This window comes from Sceloporus undulatus, chromosome 2, assembly GCF_019175285.1.
Source record: "Sceloporus undulatus isolate JIND9_A2432 ecotype Alabama chromosome 2, SceUnd_v1.1, whole genome shotgun sequence".
Taxonomy (NCBI): Eukaryota; Metazoa; Chordata; class Lepidosauria; order Squamata; family Phrynosomatidae; genus Sceloporus; species Sceloporus undulatus.
This window is the reverse complement of record NC_056523.1, coordinates 16385260-16403692: the sequence shown is the minus strand read 5'-3', so window position 1 is coordinate 16403692 and position 18433 is coordinate 16385260. Positions and strand designations below refer to the sequence as shown.

At 42.7% G+C, this 18433-nt stretch overlaps 1 protein-coding gene across 3 annotated transcripts; it reads left to right on the top strand.

Moving 5' to 3' along the window:
• The first annotated feature begins 1399 nt into the window (after positions 1–1399).
• Positions 1400–16781, top strand: LOC121922418 (zinc finger protein RFP-like). Of its 3 annotated transcripts, XM_042451848.1 has the most exons (9): positions 1400–1849; positions 4336–4431; positions 6268–6498; positions 7068–7090; positions 9196–9311; positions 11446–11498; positions 13514–13540; positions 13652–13678; positions 15436–15573. In XM_042451848.1, exons 1-9 carry the CDS (start codon positions 1427–1429, stop codon positions 15436–15438), a joined length of 999 nt encoding a protein of 332 aa, XP_042307782.1. In that variant the 5' UTR covers positions 1400–1426; the 3' UTR covers positions 15439–15573. The 3 variants fall into 3 exon arrangements, with proteins under 3 accessions (XP_042307782.1, XP_042307780.1, XP_042307781.1); XM_042451846.1 differs by lacking the exon at positions 11446–11498 and having other exon boundaries at positions 15436–16781; XM_042451847.1 differs by lacking the exons at positions 4336–4431; positions 11446–11498 and having other exon boundaries at positions 15436–16781.
• Positions 16782–18433: the final 1652 nt, after the last annotated feature.

The window sequence follows — 18433 nt, the reverse complement described above, 5'->3', positions numbered from 1 at the left end:
ATTTGCTCCCCTCCAGCATTGCAATTTAGTGGAGCATCCAGGACATAGAATTGATTGCCTGACTACTTACTTAAACTGGTTGACCCCTTGCAAATAGACACATTATTGGGCTGTTACAACAGCTCATTTTTCCACTGAGGAAGATGTCTAGTCAAAATATGTTTGGTTTTATTTGGTTTTATTATATTCTTTACATATATCTTTTACCACATGCCCTCTGGAAGTGCATACATTCATGTTCACACATGTACTTTGAATGTATTGCTGAGCCCTAGTTTGCAAATGATTATTGACTTTGGGCTTTTAAATGTGAACATGTCTTCATCATAGAAAATCACACCTTGAGAGCATCTAGTCTGACCCCCAACTAAAAGGACCATGCGAATCTTGGTTCAAACTTTCAGATAAGTCATTGAATTACTCATGGGGTCTCGGATTCAGCTTATACTACAACTATAATAAATGTATTTTTATTCATTTTACATTAGCTCGTGAAGAAGGCCAATTTGTGACAAGGCCAAAACGCATTGGACTTTTTAAGATAATAAAGTTTGTGGACCATCAATGGCACGTGGGACTTTGTTTCCTTTCTCTCATCCACTGTCAGTACAGTGGACCTTTATTTTAGACAGGGGAACCATTCAGGACCCCCCCCCCCAGTCTCATTGATTTTAATGGTGGCAGGCTCCTGCGCACTGTGCTGTGTATGTGCGGCACGTGTGCGCAGCATTAAGAAAGCCAGGCCTTGCAGGCCACATTACCTTGAGTCCATGTATGGTGAGCCTGCACATGGCGCAGACACACTATATGTGCTTTCCAATTTTTCTGTAACTTTTTGTTCTGTAAGATCTCCATATTAGACAGGGATTGAACCTTACTCTTTTCCAATCAATTTAAAACAAAACAAAGACAAAAAACCCCCACTCGTTCCAAAGAAGAAATGAGGCGATTTCTCAATTATGTTCTTTCAAGAGTAAAATAAAAGAAGAAGAGGGAGGCAGAAGAATAAGAAATTTAGTTAGTACAGTAGCATAAGAAAAACATAGGTGTAACTTTTCTAAAAAAAGATTCAGTTTGTTTTCCCTCCCAAAACCAAGTATTGTAAGAACAGAAGTTAAGTGAATGAAACGGCATGTGATATCAACATTTGTTTTGTCTGGGAATGTCTGGTTTGGTTTGCTGTATTGTTACTGTTTGTGAAAGATGGGTGACTTTATGCTAACTTTAGTATGTTAGGGGGGAAAAACCCAGTAAAAAGTATTAAGAAAAAGCACTAGTTCCCCAGCATGAGTAGGTATGCAATTCTTCCAGATTTTACTCTTGACTTTCCAGCAGAGAGGCTCCTCCTCATCAGTTTCAGAGGCGTTTCTTCCAAACTAAAGAGAAGCACTTGGCAGGCTTTCTCATCCCCCAGAGAAAGGCAGCCATGGCCGGAGAAAGTCCAGTCAAGGGTCTCTGTGAAGAAACCACTTGTCCTCTCTGCCTGGACTTCTTCACAGACCCAGTGGCCATAGACTGTGGGCACAATTTCTGCCAGGCCTGCCTCACCCAGTGCTGGGGGGCATCTCAGGAGGAGGTTTCTTGCCCTCAGTGCAGAGAAACAATCCAGCAAAAGGCCTTCAAGCCAAACAGGCAACTGGCAAACATTGCAGAACTTGTCAAGAAACTCCAGGAGGGAAAAAAGAGAGAAAGCGAAAGAGAAGGGAAGAGGGATGCATGCAAGATTCACCAGGATCCCCTGAAACTCTTCTGCAGAGAGGACGAAACCCCCATCTGTGTGGTGTGCGACAGGGCCAAGCACCGAAGGCACATGGTGCTTCCCCTGGAAGAGGCTTTCCAAGAGTATAAGGTAGGCCATCGCACTCAGGTGACTGGCAAGGTAAGGAAATAACCTGGATTTCTTTCCAGAATGTGAAGTCAAGGGCTTTCACGGCTGGCACCCATAGTTTTTAGGCTACGTGGCCGTTTTCTAGAAGAGTTTATTCCTGATGTTTTGCCGGCATCTGTGGCTGGCATCTTCAGAGAATTCCCTGAAAATGCCAGCCACAGATGCTGGTGAAACGTCAGGAATAAACTCTTCTAGAACATGGCTGCAGTGCCCGAAAAACCCACAAAAAACCTGAACGTTTTCAGAAATAGACTGGAATCCATAGTGGCAAATGGGACTGAATGTAAGCAAGTGTAAAAGGATGCAGATTGGGACAAAACAATAATAAATAAATCTCAGTTTCACAACAACATTGGTAACTGACTAAGGTCCAAAACACACTCCAGAAATAATCCACTTCGAGATCACTTTAACCACACTGGCTCAGTGCTTGGGAATCCTGGGAATTGTAGTTTGCTGTGGCATCACCAGAGCTGTCTGACAGCGAAGGCTCAATGTCTCACAAAACTAATGTTCCCAGAATTCCTTAGCACTGAGCCCGGGCAGTTAAAGTGGTCTCAAACCGGGTTACTTCTACAGTGTGTTTTGGACCTAAGAAAGGCATTTTGGGATTGTGGTAGATAGTGCAATTGAAAATGTTGGCCAGTTCTGTAGCTGTTGTAGGAAGATGAAACAACATCAACAATAATTGTTATTCCATGTTGGGCAGAATTAGAAAAGGAATTGAAGGTCCAAAACATACAGCAGGATTAATCCAGTTTGAGATTGCTTTAACTGCCCTGGTTCAATGCTAGGAGATTCTGGGAACTGTAGTTCCGGGAGACCTTGAGCCTTCTCTGTTAGAGAGTTCTGGTACCACAATAAACTACAGTTCCCAGGATTCCCTGGCAATGTGCCACGGCAGTTAAAGCGGTCTCAAACTGGATGATTTCTGCAGTGTATTTTAGACCTAAAACAAAGCTTTCAATATTATAATGCCTGAATACCAGCTCAGCCATGTACAACTCACTGGGTGACCTTGGGCAGGTCACACTCTCTCAGCCACAGAGGATGGCACTTATAAATCCCCTCTGAACAAATCTTCCCAAGAAAACCCCAGGGTCACCCTAAGTCAGAAACAACTTGAACATCAACACAAATCTATAGTGCTGTCATGCCTCAAATGCTGTGTACAGTTCTAGTCACTGCACCCAACAACAACAACAGGTAAAGGTGTTAAAAATCAATTGTTTTGTGGATTTTGGATGTTATTGAACTTTAGAGCTTGTTTGTTGTAGTGGTTTGAGGGTTGGATTAGGACTCCAGGAGACCAGAGTTTGAATCCTTACCTAACCATGGAAATTCAGTGGACCAGTCTAGCTTTCGCAGGATAAGAGGAAGGCAGTAGAAAAACTCATCTAATACAACCCTATGATGAATTCATCATAAATCAGAGCTGACTTTAAGGGATATAACAGTCAACACCAAAATGACAGCTTTGCATGCTCTTATGCTTTGGAGTGAATCTACACAGAACCTGCTTTGGGCATAAGGACATCATGAACTATTATTATTAACTATTCCTTGATATTACAGCAGAGCTTTGACCTTTTTTAAAAATAAACATGTATGTTTATGTGTACACATAGAAACAAATGTAATGTATGTGTGCATTCACATGTTTAAAACCAATGCAGTATGTGCCCTGTATAGTGATGGAATACATCACCAGATGTATTCAGTGGGGTTGCTTAGACATAGATGACATGAGGCTGGGGAGAACATGGGCCTTTTGTCCCTTGTGGACAACCTATTATAATCATAGAGTTGGAGGAGATCCAAGGGTCACTACCATGCAGGAATGCATAATCAAAGCACTCCTGACAGATGTTCATCCAGCCTCTGAAGATTTCCATACCTGGCTGAATCACTGATCAAACATCCCTGAAACGTCCCTCAAACGTGGAGGAAGCGTACATGTCTGAACGGCTGATGTGCTTCCTCCATCGTCATGCAATTGCCGTTCCCTCTAGTGTCCCTGAATCATCTCAAGGGGAGCGGATTTTCTATAAGCGCAAAGTTTCCGTTCATAGGAAATCCGCTCCCCTTGAGACGATTCAGGGATGCTAGAGAGAGCAACAATTGCATGATGATTGAGGAAGCGCACCAGGCGTTCAGACATGCGCACTTCCTCCATGTTTGAGGGACGTTTCAGGGATGTTTTATCAGCGATTCAGTCAGGTATGGAATTATTCTGTGTTTAAAAACCTTGGAGCAGTCAAGACAGAGAAAGGATGAAAAGGTCAATCCGAATTTTTCCCCCCAAGCTAAAACATAGGAGTGTTTGTTAGTCACCTGATACCACCTTACTATGAGATTTAGGTATGGTTTTCAAAGGAAATCACTGACTGTATTCATATGGGCTGATCTCCCAAGAAAGCCTAACCCCTTTCCCTCCCCCTTTCCAGGAAAAAACCAAGATTCATCTGGAATCTCTAAGGGAAAAGAGAGAAGAGCTTAAGGACCAGAAATATTTTCAGGAACTGAGAAGGCAGGATTATCAGGTAGACAATTGTTATGTCTGACATGGTGAGGCTCTGTATTAAATGCACTCCATCAATGAGGACATTTTTTTTCCTAGATTTGCAAGTTGATTGTTCTATGTCTGAAGTTTTCAGGTGGTGCTTTCTAAAGATGAAGGTTGGTTTACATACTCCAGATAGCACACGAAAAGCATCCTAACTGTATGCCCAGACCTTTCTGAACGTTAAATAAAGTGGTAACTGAAGCATCAATTGGCTAGTCCTATGTCAGTGAGACTGCTTTCAGATGTTGTCTACAAATTATGCACATTATGTACGTTATTTCTATTTTCTTTTAAGAATATAGTAAAAGCCTCTGAGCACATGTAGAATTCTTTTCCAGTTCCTCTATGGAAGTACAGAAGAAAATATATTTCTCCCATTATCTCTTTTAAGGAACTAGAGAAGGCATATTTCTTCCTCATGAATAACATTTTCCAGACTCTAGCTATGTGCAATTTAAATGCTCCCCTTCCCCCAACTTTAACTTGTTTGACTTCAACAGGCTCTTTTATTTGCCCTTATCCTTATAAAGGCCATCAGTATTTATTTTTCTTTGCAAAACTAGCCCCCCCCCCCCCCCCCCCAAGCTTGGAGAATAGTTTTCTCTACCTCTCTCTGGAGATAAATCCATTCCAGAGTTGTTTTCCTTACAAAGAAAAAAGGGAAACAAAGGTACTGTAATTTGGACAAAACTTCTAACAATTCAAAGAGTGAAATGGATGTCAGGCATAAATATTCCTTCCCTTCCCAAAAACATAAACCATACTAATGACTCCAAAGATCACAGTATGAGAGAATATAAATATTTTACCATGGTCCCGTGCTGCAAGTTAAAAATTGAGAGCACAAATATTTTGCTGCGCACAGTACGATTATTTGTTTTCTCCTAAAATTTATAACCTACTTTTCCCTTCCAAAGAAAAAGCTCAAATCAGCTGAAAGACAAAAATAAGAACGATCTAGTCATCAAAATGAGTACAGTGGACCCTCCAGATCCCTGGGGATTTGGTTCTGGGATCCCTTGTGGATGAAAAAAACCACTGATGATTGTGTTCTGTATTATTAAATGACAGTGATAACGTGAACACGGACAATTCATTGTGTGTGCATTCATGTCACCACCATTTTAAGTATAGGATGCGATGATCTAGAGACTGCAGATCAGGAGGTCCCACTGTCAATACAGAGAACATTGGCTCCAACAAAAAATAACATTTAAAAAGCAAAAATGTAGGAAATAGTATAATAATCTCAACATCTAGCTTGTAATAACTGTGAAACTGTATGAACATTATGTTGCTTGTTTATTATTATTATTATTATTATTATTATTATTATTATTATTATACAGGGTAGGCAAAATGTATGCAAGTGTCACCAAGTGTCAAAAAAACTGGAAAAAATATTCAATGCCGTCTAATTGGTGCGAAGGGCATTTTCAACAGATTTTGGTTCCCTGGCCAATTTAGACCAATGAGAGGCCTTTTTAAAAAACACAAAAAGTGACTTCTGCTAACTTCCTGTTGCTAAAAAAGGAATTTTCTGAGCATAAAATGCCCAAGAGGTGGCATAAGAACATCCAAAAAAATGCCCCCATTCACCAGAAGGCATTTTGTGGCAAATAAAAATTATGGGAGTGGGCAGTGAGGCTCTCAAAGGTCTCACGGGGGTCTAAGGCAGCCCCCTAACCTCTTAGAGTTGTCATTCACTGTTTTAGAAGGACCAGGAGACACAAAATAAATTTGTTATTGTTTCCTAGACTGAACCTCACATTTACCTCTGCCCCTCCTTTAATTTGGATGTATTTTTCCTCAGACACAGTTAGAACTGGAGAAGATGAAGATCAAATCTCTCTTTGAGAGAATGCAGAGGTTTCTTGAGGAGAAGCAGCATCTTTGCTTAGCTCAGCTGGAAGATCTGGAGAAAGAGATGGGAAAACGGCAAGAAAAAACCCTCACCAAACTCTCTGAAGAGATTTCCCAACTTGGTCTGCTGATCACAGAGATGGAAGAGAAGTGTCTGCAGCCAGCCTGTGAATTCCTGCAGGTGAGATTTAACACAGAGATTCTGTCCAGGTCTCCAGGATTAAATAAATCCTTGGAGAAATTTTTCCCTTTGACAAAGTGATTTCCCACTAAAATGAGAACAAAACATTGGACTTTATTACACAGAGGAAAATTGGAAGTTTAAACAGGGTTCATCCCATGAAAATCAAGCAATTACTATTAAATCGCAATTAAGATTTTCAGACGCAGCACGATAAAAGAGCGATTATCCCGGGAATAACCAGGGAATAACCAGACAACAAGAAAGCATTTTGGCAATTTTCCTGTGAATGATTAGTTGCTGTTTATTGCCTGATTATTCACGGGTTAATGGCACTTTAATTGCTTTTCAATATGATGTCGTATGAAAAGCTTTACTGCAGTTGTGTGATATTCATAGGATATTCCTGAGATAATGGCTGTTTAATTGCAGCATCATGTGATTTTCATTGCAACGTCGTGAGATTTCCCTGTTTATATTTCCAGTTGTCTACATGTGATAAAGTCCAATGTTTATTCAGTACATTGTTTATTCAGTGAGTGACTCATTTCTCTCTTGTTCTCTTTTAGGACATCAGAAATTCTTTGGTCAGGTATGGATGTGGTTCCTTCTGTACTGCAATTTCAGTCTCCCTTGCTGTTTCAGTGGGAGAGATTCAGTCCTATTGGAGTATGCTTGGAAAGTTTGCTTTAGTAATTTTCATGGCTTATATGTTTCTCTTTCTATAATTGATGTCCTTCTGTTTTTAACTCTGATCTTTCTTTTTCACCTGCACTCTGTCTCTAGTCTCATTGAAAACATAAAAGTCTTTCCCAGTCTTGCCATTTTTTAATTGTGCAAAAGCATAGAGAAAGTTTCTGCCAGCTCTGGATAGTGAGACCCCCAGAAATGCCAGCTGAGTTTTAAGATGTTAAGTCCAGCTCTCTGTGCTGTGCCCCTTTCACTTTATTGTCTTGTGTTGCCCTGGTACTATCCCATAACTATCTGCCATCCTTAACACCTGACACATTTGGGGGGGGGGGAGAAAATAAGAACCTTTTATACTTCCAGTTTGATGACATTTGTAGCTGACATTAGAAATCAAGTTCTTTCTGTCATAGAAAGCAGCATTATCAAAAGCTGCCTTATATGGATCTAAATCCAGACTGACTGAATCCATTAGCAAATCTCTGGATAATTCAGGTTTGCTGAGTTTGCAAATTCACTCATCAGTAAGAAATAGCTTGAGTTTTTTAACCACTGCAATACAGTGTGGCTGTGTTATCCCAGCTCTTTTTGGGAAGGCAATCTCAGAATCCCAACAGACAGGCAAAAGAAACGAGTTTTCTTGATGAGGAAGCAGTTAATTTTCCAGAGCCAGTTATGTATGAATATGGGTGCCTCAAAGAGAGAGAGAGACCCATTGTTCTTGCAAAGCTGATATTTTAATACAGTTAATTTGTGGTTATAATAATGTATACATAATCTGGATTTATGATTGGTTACAAGCTACAGTTTCAACTCCTCTTGTATTGATTACAGATTACACTTCTGCTTAACATGCTCAAACGTATTTGGAACGGCACCCCAGATCCACACTTTGGCCAACTGTTGGGTCAACGTGACATCTTCCTCCTGATGTCTCAATCCTATATTCACAACTCCCTTGCTTTATACTTGGTCCAACACATCAATTTCTACAATTGTCGCCCATCAAACGTTTCCCTTTCTATCTTTCTGGCTCAAAGCAGTCTCTTGGTCAAGCTGACCCTATATTCTATCCCAAAACTCAGACATCTCCTATCTTTCTAGTTTGAAGCTAGCAAGCTTAGCAAATTTTGTATTGTTTAGGCCTTGCCTTTGAAGCTTCTGGCAGCTATTTAGTTCCAAAAATTTAAGGTTGCTGTGTTAGCTTTTTTTAACAAAGCTGTCTGAGAAAGAGTCAGATAGATACAGGATGTATTATGCCATAGAAAATGGCTTCTTCAGACTCAATTTTAAGTAACCCCTCTCATAGCTGTGCCCTTACTAGAATTCAGTGACACTGCATGTTTTAATGAAGTATCTAAAAGCAAGCAAAGAGTTAACCCTGATGTTACTGAGCTGACTGGTCATCTTCAGTGATAGAAGATCCCTTCATTCCGTTTGCGGAAGCATCCCCTGTCAATGGCTGCTGTGTGTGAGATTCAATAGCTCCTTCAGTGCTGTGGATTGGCTCTTTTACTGGGTTGATCCAGTAACACCCCTGGAAGTGGGACAATGAATTGATGGAGGTCCATTTAGACTGAATCATACTTGACTCTAATCTCAGGCATACCAATCTAATCTGGCTCAAAGCAATTCACATTAAACTAGTTAAATAAAAGTATTTTACCTCAAAACCACATGCGTGTCCAATTTTCTGGGCATTTATTGTAATACCCTGAAAAACCTGTTTTTTCTAGTCTGCATTAATGTCAAGACTATAGGAAAATTGCAGGAAGAGGATGCAGTGCATTTTCAGAGACCTTGGAGATTATCATACAGGGTGTGATAATGCTCCCATCCTTAAACCATACTTATGGCGCAGTCACGGAAAGATTATCACATGATGTCTTTCACTACCCTGTTCCTCTGCTATTCTTATCGTGTGATCACAATATTGCCATTTAGTGCCACAAGTTTGCAGATAATGAGATTCTGTTAATTTTCCTTAAACTTGACCATGTTTCCTTCCAGATGTGAGAAGAGCTTAGTAGGGCATGTGGTGGATGTTTGTGGAAACTTGGAAGAGAGACTCACAATAACCTCTCAGAAAACCTCTGCTTTACAAAAGGTCACAGAGTTGTATAAAGGTACTAGTAGCAGCATAATTTATCAAATAATCTGCAAAACTTAAATGAATAGTTTCAATGATTTTGGGGGGGTATAACATGCTAGCTTTCAAAGGCTGCTTCATCAGGCAAAGATGGTGAAAAAGTATGCAGGGGAAGGGAAATGTTCAGTTTTAGGAGTTTGTCGCACTTCCGAATTTGGCTCACCTCTTCTGAAAGACTTACCTCTTCTGAATTTGGCTTCCGATTTGGAAAAAATGGCCACAGAAGCAACTTATGGGGCCCAAATTCAATACTGGAGGCAACAGGAAGCTGGTTTGAGGGAAATGGCCATGCAATAAAATCAGCCTAACTTCCGAATTTGGCTCAAATTCAGAAGAGGTAAGTCAGGCACTGGAGGCGGTGCAATAAAGTCCATAGAATGACAGCATCTATATTTTGCTTGTTGGGGGTTGCATAGACTGGATCCACACTGCAGAAATAATGCAGTTTGACACCACTTTAACTGTGATGGCTCCATCCTGTGGAACCCTGGGATTTGTATTTTGTTGTGACAACAGAGCTCTGTAACAGAGAAGACTAAGTGTCTCACAGAACTACAAATCTCAGAACCCCATAGCAATGAGCCATGGTAGTTATTTCTGCAGAGCGGATGCAGCTATAAAAATGGTGATGTAGTTGAAAATAGAGAGTGCATCCCATGCTTGGGTGTTACACAGGAATAAAGCCAGTAAAAGAGAGGCAATAAAGTTTTGATTCTCCATGTGTCAAGCACCCCACAAGAACTGTGTCTGCCTCTCTCCAACATCAGGTTCAGACCACCATCTCATGTGTTAACCATGTGTGTGTTGTCAGAAGTTGATGCATTTAGGTTTATCTAGAGGTCAGAGGGTTTTTTTAATGGTTCATCTGTTTTAAAACCATAGTAAATTGACTGGAACAAGAAAGCACCACAGTGGTAAAATCCAATAAGATTTCTCAGGATGGTTTATTGTGCTCTTTTTTTATGGAAACAAAACCTTAAATGTCAGCTAGCCAGAATTCAGAGACATGGATTACTGTTGCAAACATGACACTATCCTGCATGCACAACTTGCAAGTCTACTACTCTGGGTGAGGAAGCAGAAAATTGGATAATGTAGGGAAGTGAACAGATACAGATCTTCAACAGTGCTCTGTCTCCAGGCTAGTGGCAATTTTTAGATGGATATTGACATCAGGGTTCCACAAAATATTTGAAGAGAAATTATGAGAAATCATTGCCCCTTGAGTGGCTTTTTTTTTTTTTAGAAAGTGAAAGAAAGCTGCATCCTATAGAACTCTGGGAATTGTATTTTGGTGTGGCACAAGACTGCTCTGATTAAGGCTAAATATCTTACAAAATTCACAGAATTCCATAGCATTGTGTCAAACTGCAATATTCCTGCAGTGCAAGTGAGGCCTTGGTTTCTCTGCTATTTGTTCTCTCAGACTGAATTTCACTTGAGAATTTGCAATAGCAATGGCAAGTACATTTCTATACCACTTATCAGTGCACTTAAGCACTCCTTAAGAGTTTTACAAAGTGTAAGCTAATTACCCCCATTTTAGCTTACTCATTTTAGCGACCTCAGAAGGATGCAAGCCTGAGTTGAGCTTGAGCCCTTTTTGCTGGTATTGAACTCACAACCTTATGGTTGAGTAAGTGGCTGCAGTACAAGCATTTAACCACTGTGCCACCAGGGCCACCCTGAAACACTGTCATCCCTTTCTCAGTTAGTAAAATTCTTTGCAAGTGCACCAAGTACAAGTGAAAGGTGCTTCTCTTTTCTGCTTCCAAGGATCCCTTTACTTTTGCTTCCCTTGGCACTGACTCAAGTTTCAGTGCTGAATGCTTACTGGAAATGATCTAAATAATCATATTCAGCTTATATCCATTTTTATTTTTATTTCTTGCTTTATGGAACTGTGCAGTTGGGCCCTGGGTCTTTTCAATATCTTGTCACAGACTCCATACTTAAACAATAAAACATGATTGCAAACAGAATAGTCTGAATTTATGTGACGGGTTTTGTATATGTGAAGGTTTGAGGGTTTTTTGTTTCGCTTTGTCCATTAAATCTGTAGTATTTTCCCTCCTTTCCCCTCCCCCCACCCCGCACCTCTTGTACAATAGAAAATCTGGAGCAAACTTTGAGCATAACCATTTGGAGAAAACTGTCAATACAGGTAATTTTCTAAAAGTCCTGGAAGCGATCATGGCCCATTGCAATAAAGGGGTACTCCTGCTTGTCTTGAGGGGCGGTTCTTGTGGGATTGCTCATAAAGGAGCACTTTATCAATCCAAAGGATTATAAACAGAGGTAGGCAACCTTTTTGAGCCGGGGGCCGGGTTGCTGTCCCTCAGGCGGACTGGGGGGGGGGCCGAAGCCGGGGGTTGGAGCTTCCACCCTCCGGGGCCAGGCAAAAAAGCTGGTGGGGGCCCGCCAGCCACTGGAGGCCTCCTCCTCTTTGCCGTCACTGGGGCCCTCCATCGCGGGGGGGCCCTCCAAGAGGGCTTCCAGTGGCAGCAGCGGGCCCTCTGGGAGGCCCTTTTGCCGTTGCCGGGGCCCCCCTTGGAGGGCCCCAGCGAAGGCAACCGGCCTCCCAGAGGCCCCCTGCCCGCCGCTGGAGCCCCCTTGGAAGGCACCAGTGACGGCAACAGGCTCCCAGAAGCCCCTGCCCCCGCCGGGGCCCCCTTGGAGGGCCCCAGCAAAAGCAGCCGGCCCTCCCAGAGGCCCCCTGTCCCTCCAGGCCCTCCTGGAGGTGTGGCACCACGCAAAAACGGGGCCCTCCCCCAGAGGCCCCCTGCTTGCCCGCCGGGGCCCTCCCTGGGGGCGCAGCAACGCAACGGGCCTCCCAGAGGCCCCCTGGCCCCGCACCCACCGGGCCCCTCCCTGGAGGGCGCAGCGTGAAAACAGGCCTCCCAGAGGCCCCCTGCCCGCCGCCGGGCCCTCCTGGAGGGTGCTAGCGATGGCAACGGGCCTCTGGGAGGCCCGGTGCCATGGCTGGGGTCCTCCAGGAGGGCCCCGGTGCGGCAGGGAGCCTCCGGGAGGCTCCCGTTGCCGTCGCTGCGCCCTCCAGGAGGGCTCAAGGGCGCGGCAGCGGGCTTCTGAGAGGCCCAATGCCATCGCGTAGGGTCCTCCAGGAGGGCTGTTCGAGGGCTCCGGCAGCCGCAGCGGCCTCCGGAGGCCGATCTCCTCACGCAACCCTTTTCTGTGGTCGCGCGAGTCTTCGCCTCTGGGCACCGCATTATTTTTATTAGCCCAAAATGGCAGCAAAAGTCTCACACGCCTCACACCGCCATTTTGGGCTAAAAAATGTCGGCGCCGGAGAGGCAAAAAAGCCACAATCCGCGGTGGTGGTGGCGGCGGCGGCAGCTGAAGCCAAGGGCTGGTCCAAAGGCCTCTGCGGGCCTGCATATACCGGCCCGCGGGGCCGGAGGTTTGGCCGACCCCCTGATTATAAGCATCACGTGCTCGGGAACACCCACTTGAGAAATACAGTTGACATATTACTTTTAGGAGCTCTTGAGTGAAGCGAAGCAAATGATCTAGCTCCTTTTTTCTTTTTCCTTCTGCCTTTAGCAAGGAGACCACTTGCTACCATGTCTGAAGCCTAAGTCAGTAGAGAGTTTGCAGAGGTCTGAATGGGTTTCCCAACAGCTATTAATAACACAGAGGTTGATAATCTGGTAATCTGTGGCAGTGGTGTTCCCAGCCTGGGGGGTCAGCCTGTGTGGAGGGCAGGTTTATGGAGATGGGACCAAAAGGGCAGACTCCCGCCCAAGCCTTCCGAGCCCATGGAGGACTGGGAAGGCATCCTCCTTCCCTTCCCCATGTCCCTCTGTGGAGTCAGAGGGCAGCCTTTTTCTCCCTTCATGCCTTCTGAGTCCACATTGGACTCAGAAGACAGCTGGCGGGTGGGGGGGGCAGTGGCTGCAACACACTGCTGCTCCTCCATTATGGGCTTTCTCCCTGGAGAGGAAGCCCTGGATGGAGCAGCCTGGAAAAGCGCATGTGTGCTCCTCCTGCCCCGAAGGGGGAAGGGGGCCCAACCGGGTGTCACCCCCCTTCTGGGTGTCACTCAGTGAGGTCCGCACCCCCTACACTCCAGTGGCGCTAGTGGGGAAGTTCCAAATGAAGGCCCTTATCTGGGAAAACTGATTGAATAATCAATTTGTCACTTTTCTCTCCTTGTAACAGTTTCTCTCAGTCAAGCCCCAAAGACAGGTAACTATCTGGCAATTCAATATTTATCTTCATGTGATAGTTGGGGAGGTGTTCTAGTTCTCTGAAAGATGATCTGATTATTGAATTATCACCTTCCTCTCCTCATAACAGAGTCTCCCAATCAAGCTCCAAAGAGAGGTAAGTCTCTGAAATAAGAACTTGTTTTGAAAGAGCACTTTTGAACTGCATTTTGCTGCTTAATTTTTTTGATTTAGTCCTATATTAGTGTAGTCCTGTACTCCTATATATAGACTACCAACTTGAGTATATAATTCTCCAAGTTTTATTCAAAGATGTAAATCATATCCAAGCCTGATAACTTTGGGATTTTATTGTCAGAAAGCATTAAAACATGGTTGATCAAGCTTCCTAATACATAAAGTAATGTTTCACAGTATTAGTATAATAAGCAGGATTCAGTTTTTGAAAATAAAATGTTAATGCAAAATAAAACAAAACACAACCCAGGTTTGTGTGTGTGTGTGTTTTAACCCCCCTCCCAACTCTTAAAATGTCTGTTTATTATGCAACTACTAATTTGTCACAAGCTTGGCAGATGAATGTAGCACACCGGCTTTTGACAAGGTTCCCCATGGTATCTTTCCAGATGAGCTAGTAGAATGTGAGCTAGAGAGTGCAACCATTGACTGCGAGATATAGTTTTCTAAGTACCAAATCAAATTAATCAGGACAAAACAAGTGAAGCAGCAATTTCCAATTTATTAATTACAAACTTGCAAGAAGGGGTCACACCCGCCCCAAGTTTTACACAGTATTTATAAGCCATTTTCTATTACAATATTTTATCTCAATTTTCATTGGATGATGTATAAACTTTTAGAAACTCCCCTTACATGTGTATTTTCCAACCCCTACTTCATATACAATATACAATGCATGTTCATGTAAATTAGTCATTATATATTCATAGGGGTGTGTTATAATATTCATGAGCCTTCATTAAGCATGCTCAGAAGAGAAAACCTCTTGAACTTTAGTTTACCTTTTAGAAAAAAATGAAATCTGTTGCAATTAACAGTGGCCTCGGCTTCCCACCTCTTTCTTGATCTTGTTTGCCTTGTATGTTAGCTCAAAGGAATGTGCTTTGCTTTTGAAGCTTGTCTGCCCACAATTGTTACAAGTTTAGTATCTTAAGCTAAAAAAACAAAAACCATTGGGTCTGTACTTTTGGCACATTATGTAAAAGATCTTTTGCAAGGGTTGTGAAGAATTTAAAAGGTAACCATTTTTTTAAATCGGGGGCCTGAATGTGTGTGTAAAACATCCTTAGACAACCTCCCCCCCCCATCAAAAAACCAACACAATAATCAGCAGGATCCAGCACATTGTTTAGGTGAGACAGTGACTTATCAAATGAAAAAAAGTCTTTATTTGCCTGCAAAAAGGAAGTATTGCAATTTCAGAGACACTGAAAAAGGTACAGAAAGGGGGGGGGGGAACCAACATCAACCTGCTTAGGAGGAAAAGCTACAGTTGGGCAACTCACTTAGGAGGAAGGCCACAGTTGGTAGGCTATTCGGTAGAGATAAAGGTCACATCTGGAGCCTTCACAGATATTGGAAAATCACCTCCCTTATTGTGGAGAAACTGGACATTACAGAGTGTTTAAAAATACATTTTAAAAAATCTTGAAGGATAAAGCTATCAATAGCTGCTCGTCATGATGGATATACATTCTATCCAGTGCTGAAGGAAGCATTCTGTTGCAAATCATTTGCTGGGAAACATAAGTGGGAAAGTGCAATTGCTTCCCTAGCCTGCTTCTGGATTTTCCATAGACTTTCCACCATTGGAACAGAATGCTGGACTAGAGAGAGCCTTGGTCTGACCACGCATGGCTTTTTAAAATAGCTTTCCTTGTTTCTTCCTTGTAGTGAATGTGACTCTGGACCGAGAGACAGCACATCCCAGGTTTCTTCTATCTCAGAACCTGAAGAATGTGAGAATATTAGAGAGCGCTCAGCAGGTGCCTGACAATCCAGAGAGATTTGACCAGGAGTTATTTGTATTGGGCCATGAGAGATTCACTTCTGGAAGACATTGTTGGGAAGCAGAGATGTACAAAGCTAAATGGGCTGTTGGGATCTCAAGAGAGACTGTCAGAAGGAAGGGAAATATTGCCTTAAGCCCAGAGGAAGGGATCTGGGCAGTAGGAAGGTCAGGCAATTCAGAAATCTCAGTTTTTACTATCCCTCTTAAAACCTCTGTCTATTTAAGAACGCCACCCTCTAAAATATATGTGGCCTTGGATTATGAAAAGGGATGTGTGGAATTTTTTGAAGCCTATACCAAAGAATTCATTTTTGCTTTTCATTCATTATCATTCTCTGGTGAGGGAATCCGACCCTTTTTTTATGTATCTGACTATGGAACTCTGAAGTGCTGATCCTTGAGAAGAACAAAAAGCCCTCCCACAGTTCTACCAAATGGCTCTCCAAGGCTTTCTTTGCAGTTGCCTGAAGACCAATCCAAATAGTGTTTTTCAGGTAAAACTTCAATTTCCTGATCACAGAGCCTAAAATTTTCCATCTACAAAAATGCAAAGAAGAGCAGACAGGGTTACGGGGATCCTTTGGTTACCGACTCTTTAAAAAAAAAAAAAAATCCCTGTCCTCCAAGCATGTTAGTTTATTAACAAGATAAACTATACAGGTTAAAGTGTTCCCCACTTCTGCTTTTTTATTTTTGCCTCTCATGATGCTTTTAATGGCATGTTATTGTTGTTGTTTTTTTTAAAAATGTGTACCAGCACAGGGGAAAATTAGCCTAATCTTGCTGCTCTTTTGGGACAATGGTTATGATTTGTTTACACAAAAATATAACATGGATGATGATGTTTTTGTGTAAAGAGCATGGTTATTTAACAACATTTCAACCAAATCTGGCTCGAAGTTGCTACAATTATTCCTGTGGCTTCCTGATTATTTTGTTTCATATACAGTAGAGGCTCTTTGAGTAAATCAAAGGCATGTCCTTGTCCCTTGTAGCATGATGCCAGCCACAGATGCTGGCAAAACGTCAGGAATAAACTCTTACAGAACATGGCCACCAGCCCAAAAAAACCAAACACAAAAAACTGTGGATGCCGGCCACGAAAGCCTTCACCTTCACAATGTAGATTAACTTTTCATCTTTAAAGATATTTTTGTTGATGCTTGATCTTGAACATTATTTCTCTGATTTAAAGTTATGTAATCATAATATAAAGATCTGGAAATTATTTCCTGTTCAGAGTTCTTGTTCTTATGTACATTTATTTATTCAGTCTATATCCCACTTTTCTCCTAGGATGGGATCCAAGGCAATTTATGGTACTTTAATAATAAAATAATAAATAATATAAATAGTTTATTTACATTATATAATATAAATAGTTTATGTATATTTCCCGCCTCTCCCTGCGGATCAAGGTGGAATTACATCAGTAAAAATACAGTGCAAAACAAGATTAAGTTAAAAAATTTTCTTTTGCAGAACTTCAGTAGTGTTATTGAAAACATGGTTCAAGTAGACTATTTAAACACATACATAATCATCAATAAGTGATTTAAAAACACCACATACCACTTCACACAGATTAATAGCAATAGCAATGGCAAGTACATTTCTATACTGCATATCAGTGCACTTAAGCGGTTTACAAAGTGTAAGCTAATTGTCTCCAACAAGCTGGATACTCATTTTAGCGACCTCAGAAGGATGCAAGCCTGAGTCGAGCTTGAGCCCTTTTTGCTGGTATTGAACTTGCAACCTTATCGTTTGTGAGTGAGTGGCTGCCACTGCACCACCATTAAATTGTTACATAATTCAAATCTCAAAGGCCTGTTTGAATAGAAATATTTTCACCTGCAGGCAGAAAGATAGCAGGGAGGGGGCCAACTGGACCTCTTGTGGAAAGGAGTTCCACAGCTTAGTAGCAATCATGGAGAAGATGCTACTATGCCCAGTAGTGTCCCTGCACCAAGTGTCACCCGGTCCAGGGGGTGGGGCTTCCAGTGGGGCAGGGATTCTGGGGCTGGCATGTGCTCCCTCCCCTTTGCTGCCTTGGCCTTTTCCTGATGGGGAAAAGGATGGGATGGCACGGGGGAGTGCGTGTGGGGACAGTGTATGCATGCAGGGGGAAAACATGGACAGAGTGGGGAAACGTGTGAGGACGGTGTGTAAGGATGGCATGTGGGGGGAGCATGTGCAGTGTCAGTGCACGCAGGGAGGGATCGACTGTGTCATGCCCCCTTCTAAGGTGTTACCCGGTTGGGGCTGCACCATCGCAACCCCTAGTGATGCCACTAACTATATCCTCACCAAATGTGTTTGTAATGGTGGTGGGACTGAGAGAAAGCCATTCTCTGAAGAACTGAAGCTGAAAAAAAGTCTGTGTGGCTGTACATGAAACTCAACGAGAAAGTGAATATAATAAAGTATGTATGTATAAAGAATGAAAGGAAGGACCAATCACCAAGGAAGAAGATTAATAGGTAGCCCGAGATTGTAGGACACAAGGAAAGTGAAACTTAGAATGAGTTGCGATTGACTAGGCTAGTGATTCCCAAATTGGGTGGTACACTCTCCCAGGGGGCAGTGGAAAGCAGTGTTGCCAATTTCGCGACTTTCACGCGAAAACTGGGACTTTTCAGAGCTTTCCGTGTGATTTTCACGCCTGGCTCTTTTTCAGTGCCTTTTCGGCGACTTTGGCCCTTTCAGCTCCAGCCTGAGAGGCTGCAGAGCAACCAACCCTGGGCTGGAGAAAAAACTCTCTCTCTCTCTCTTTCTAAGACTCCCTCTGAGAGCCAGGATGGAGCAAGCCCAACCAACCCCAACTGTTTGGAGGAATAGTTCAGCCAATCAGAAAGAGGACAGTGATTGCCCCCCCCC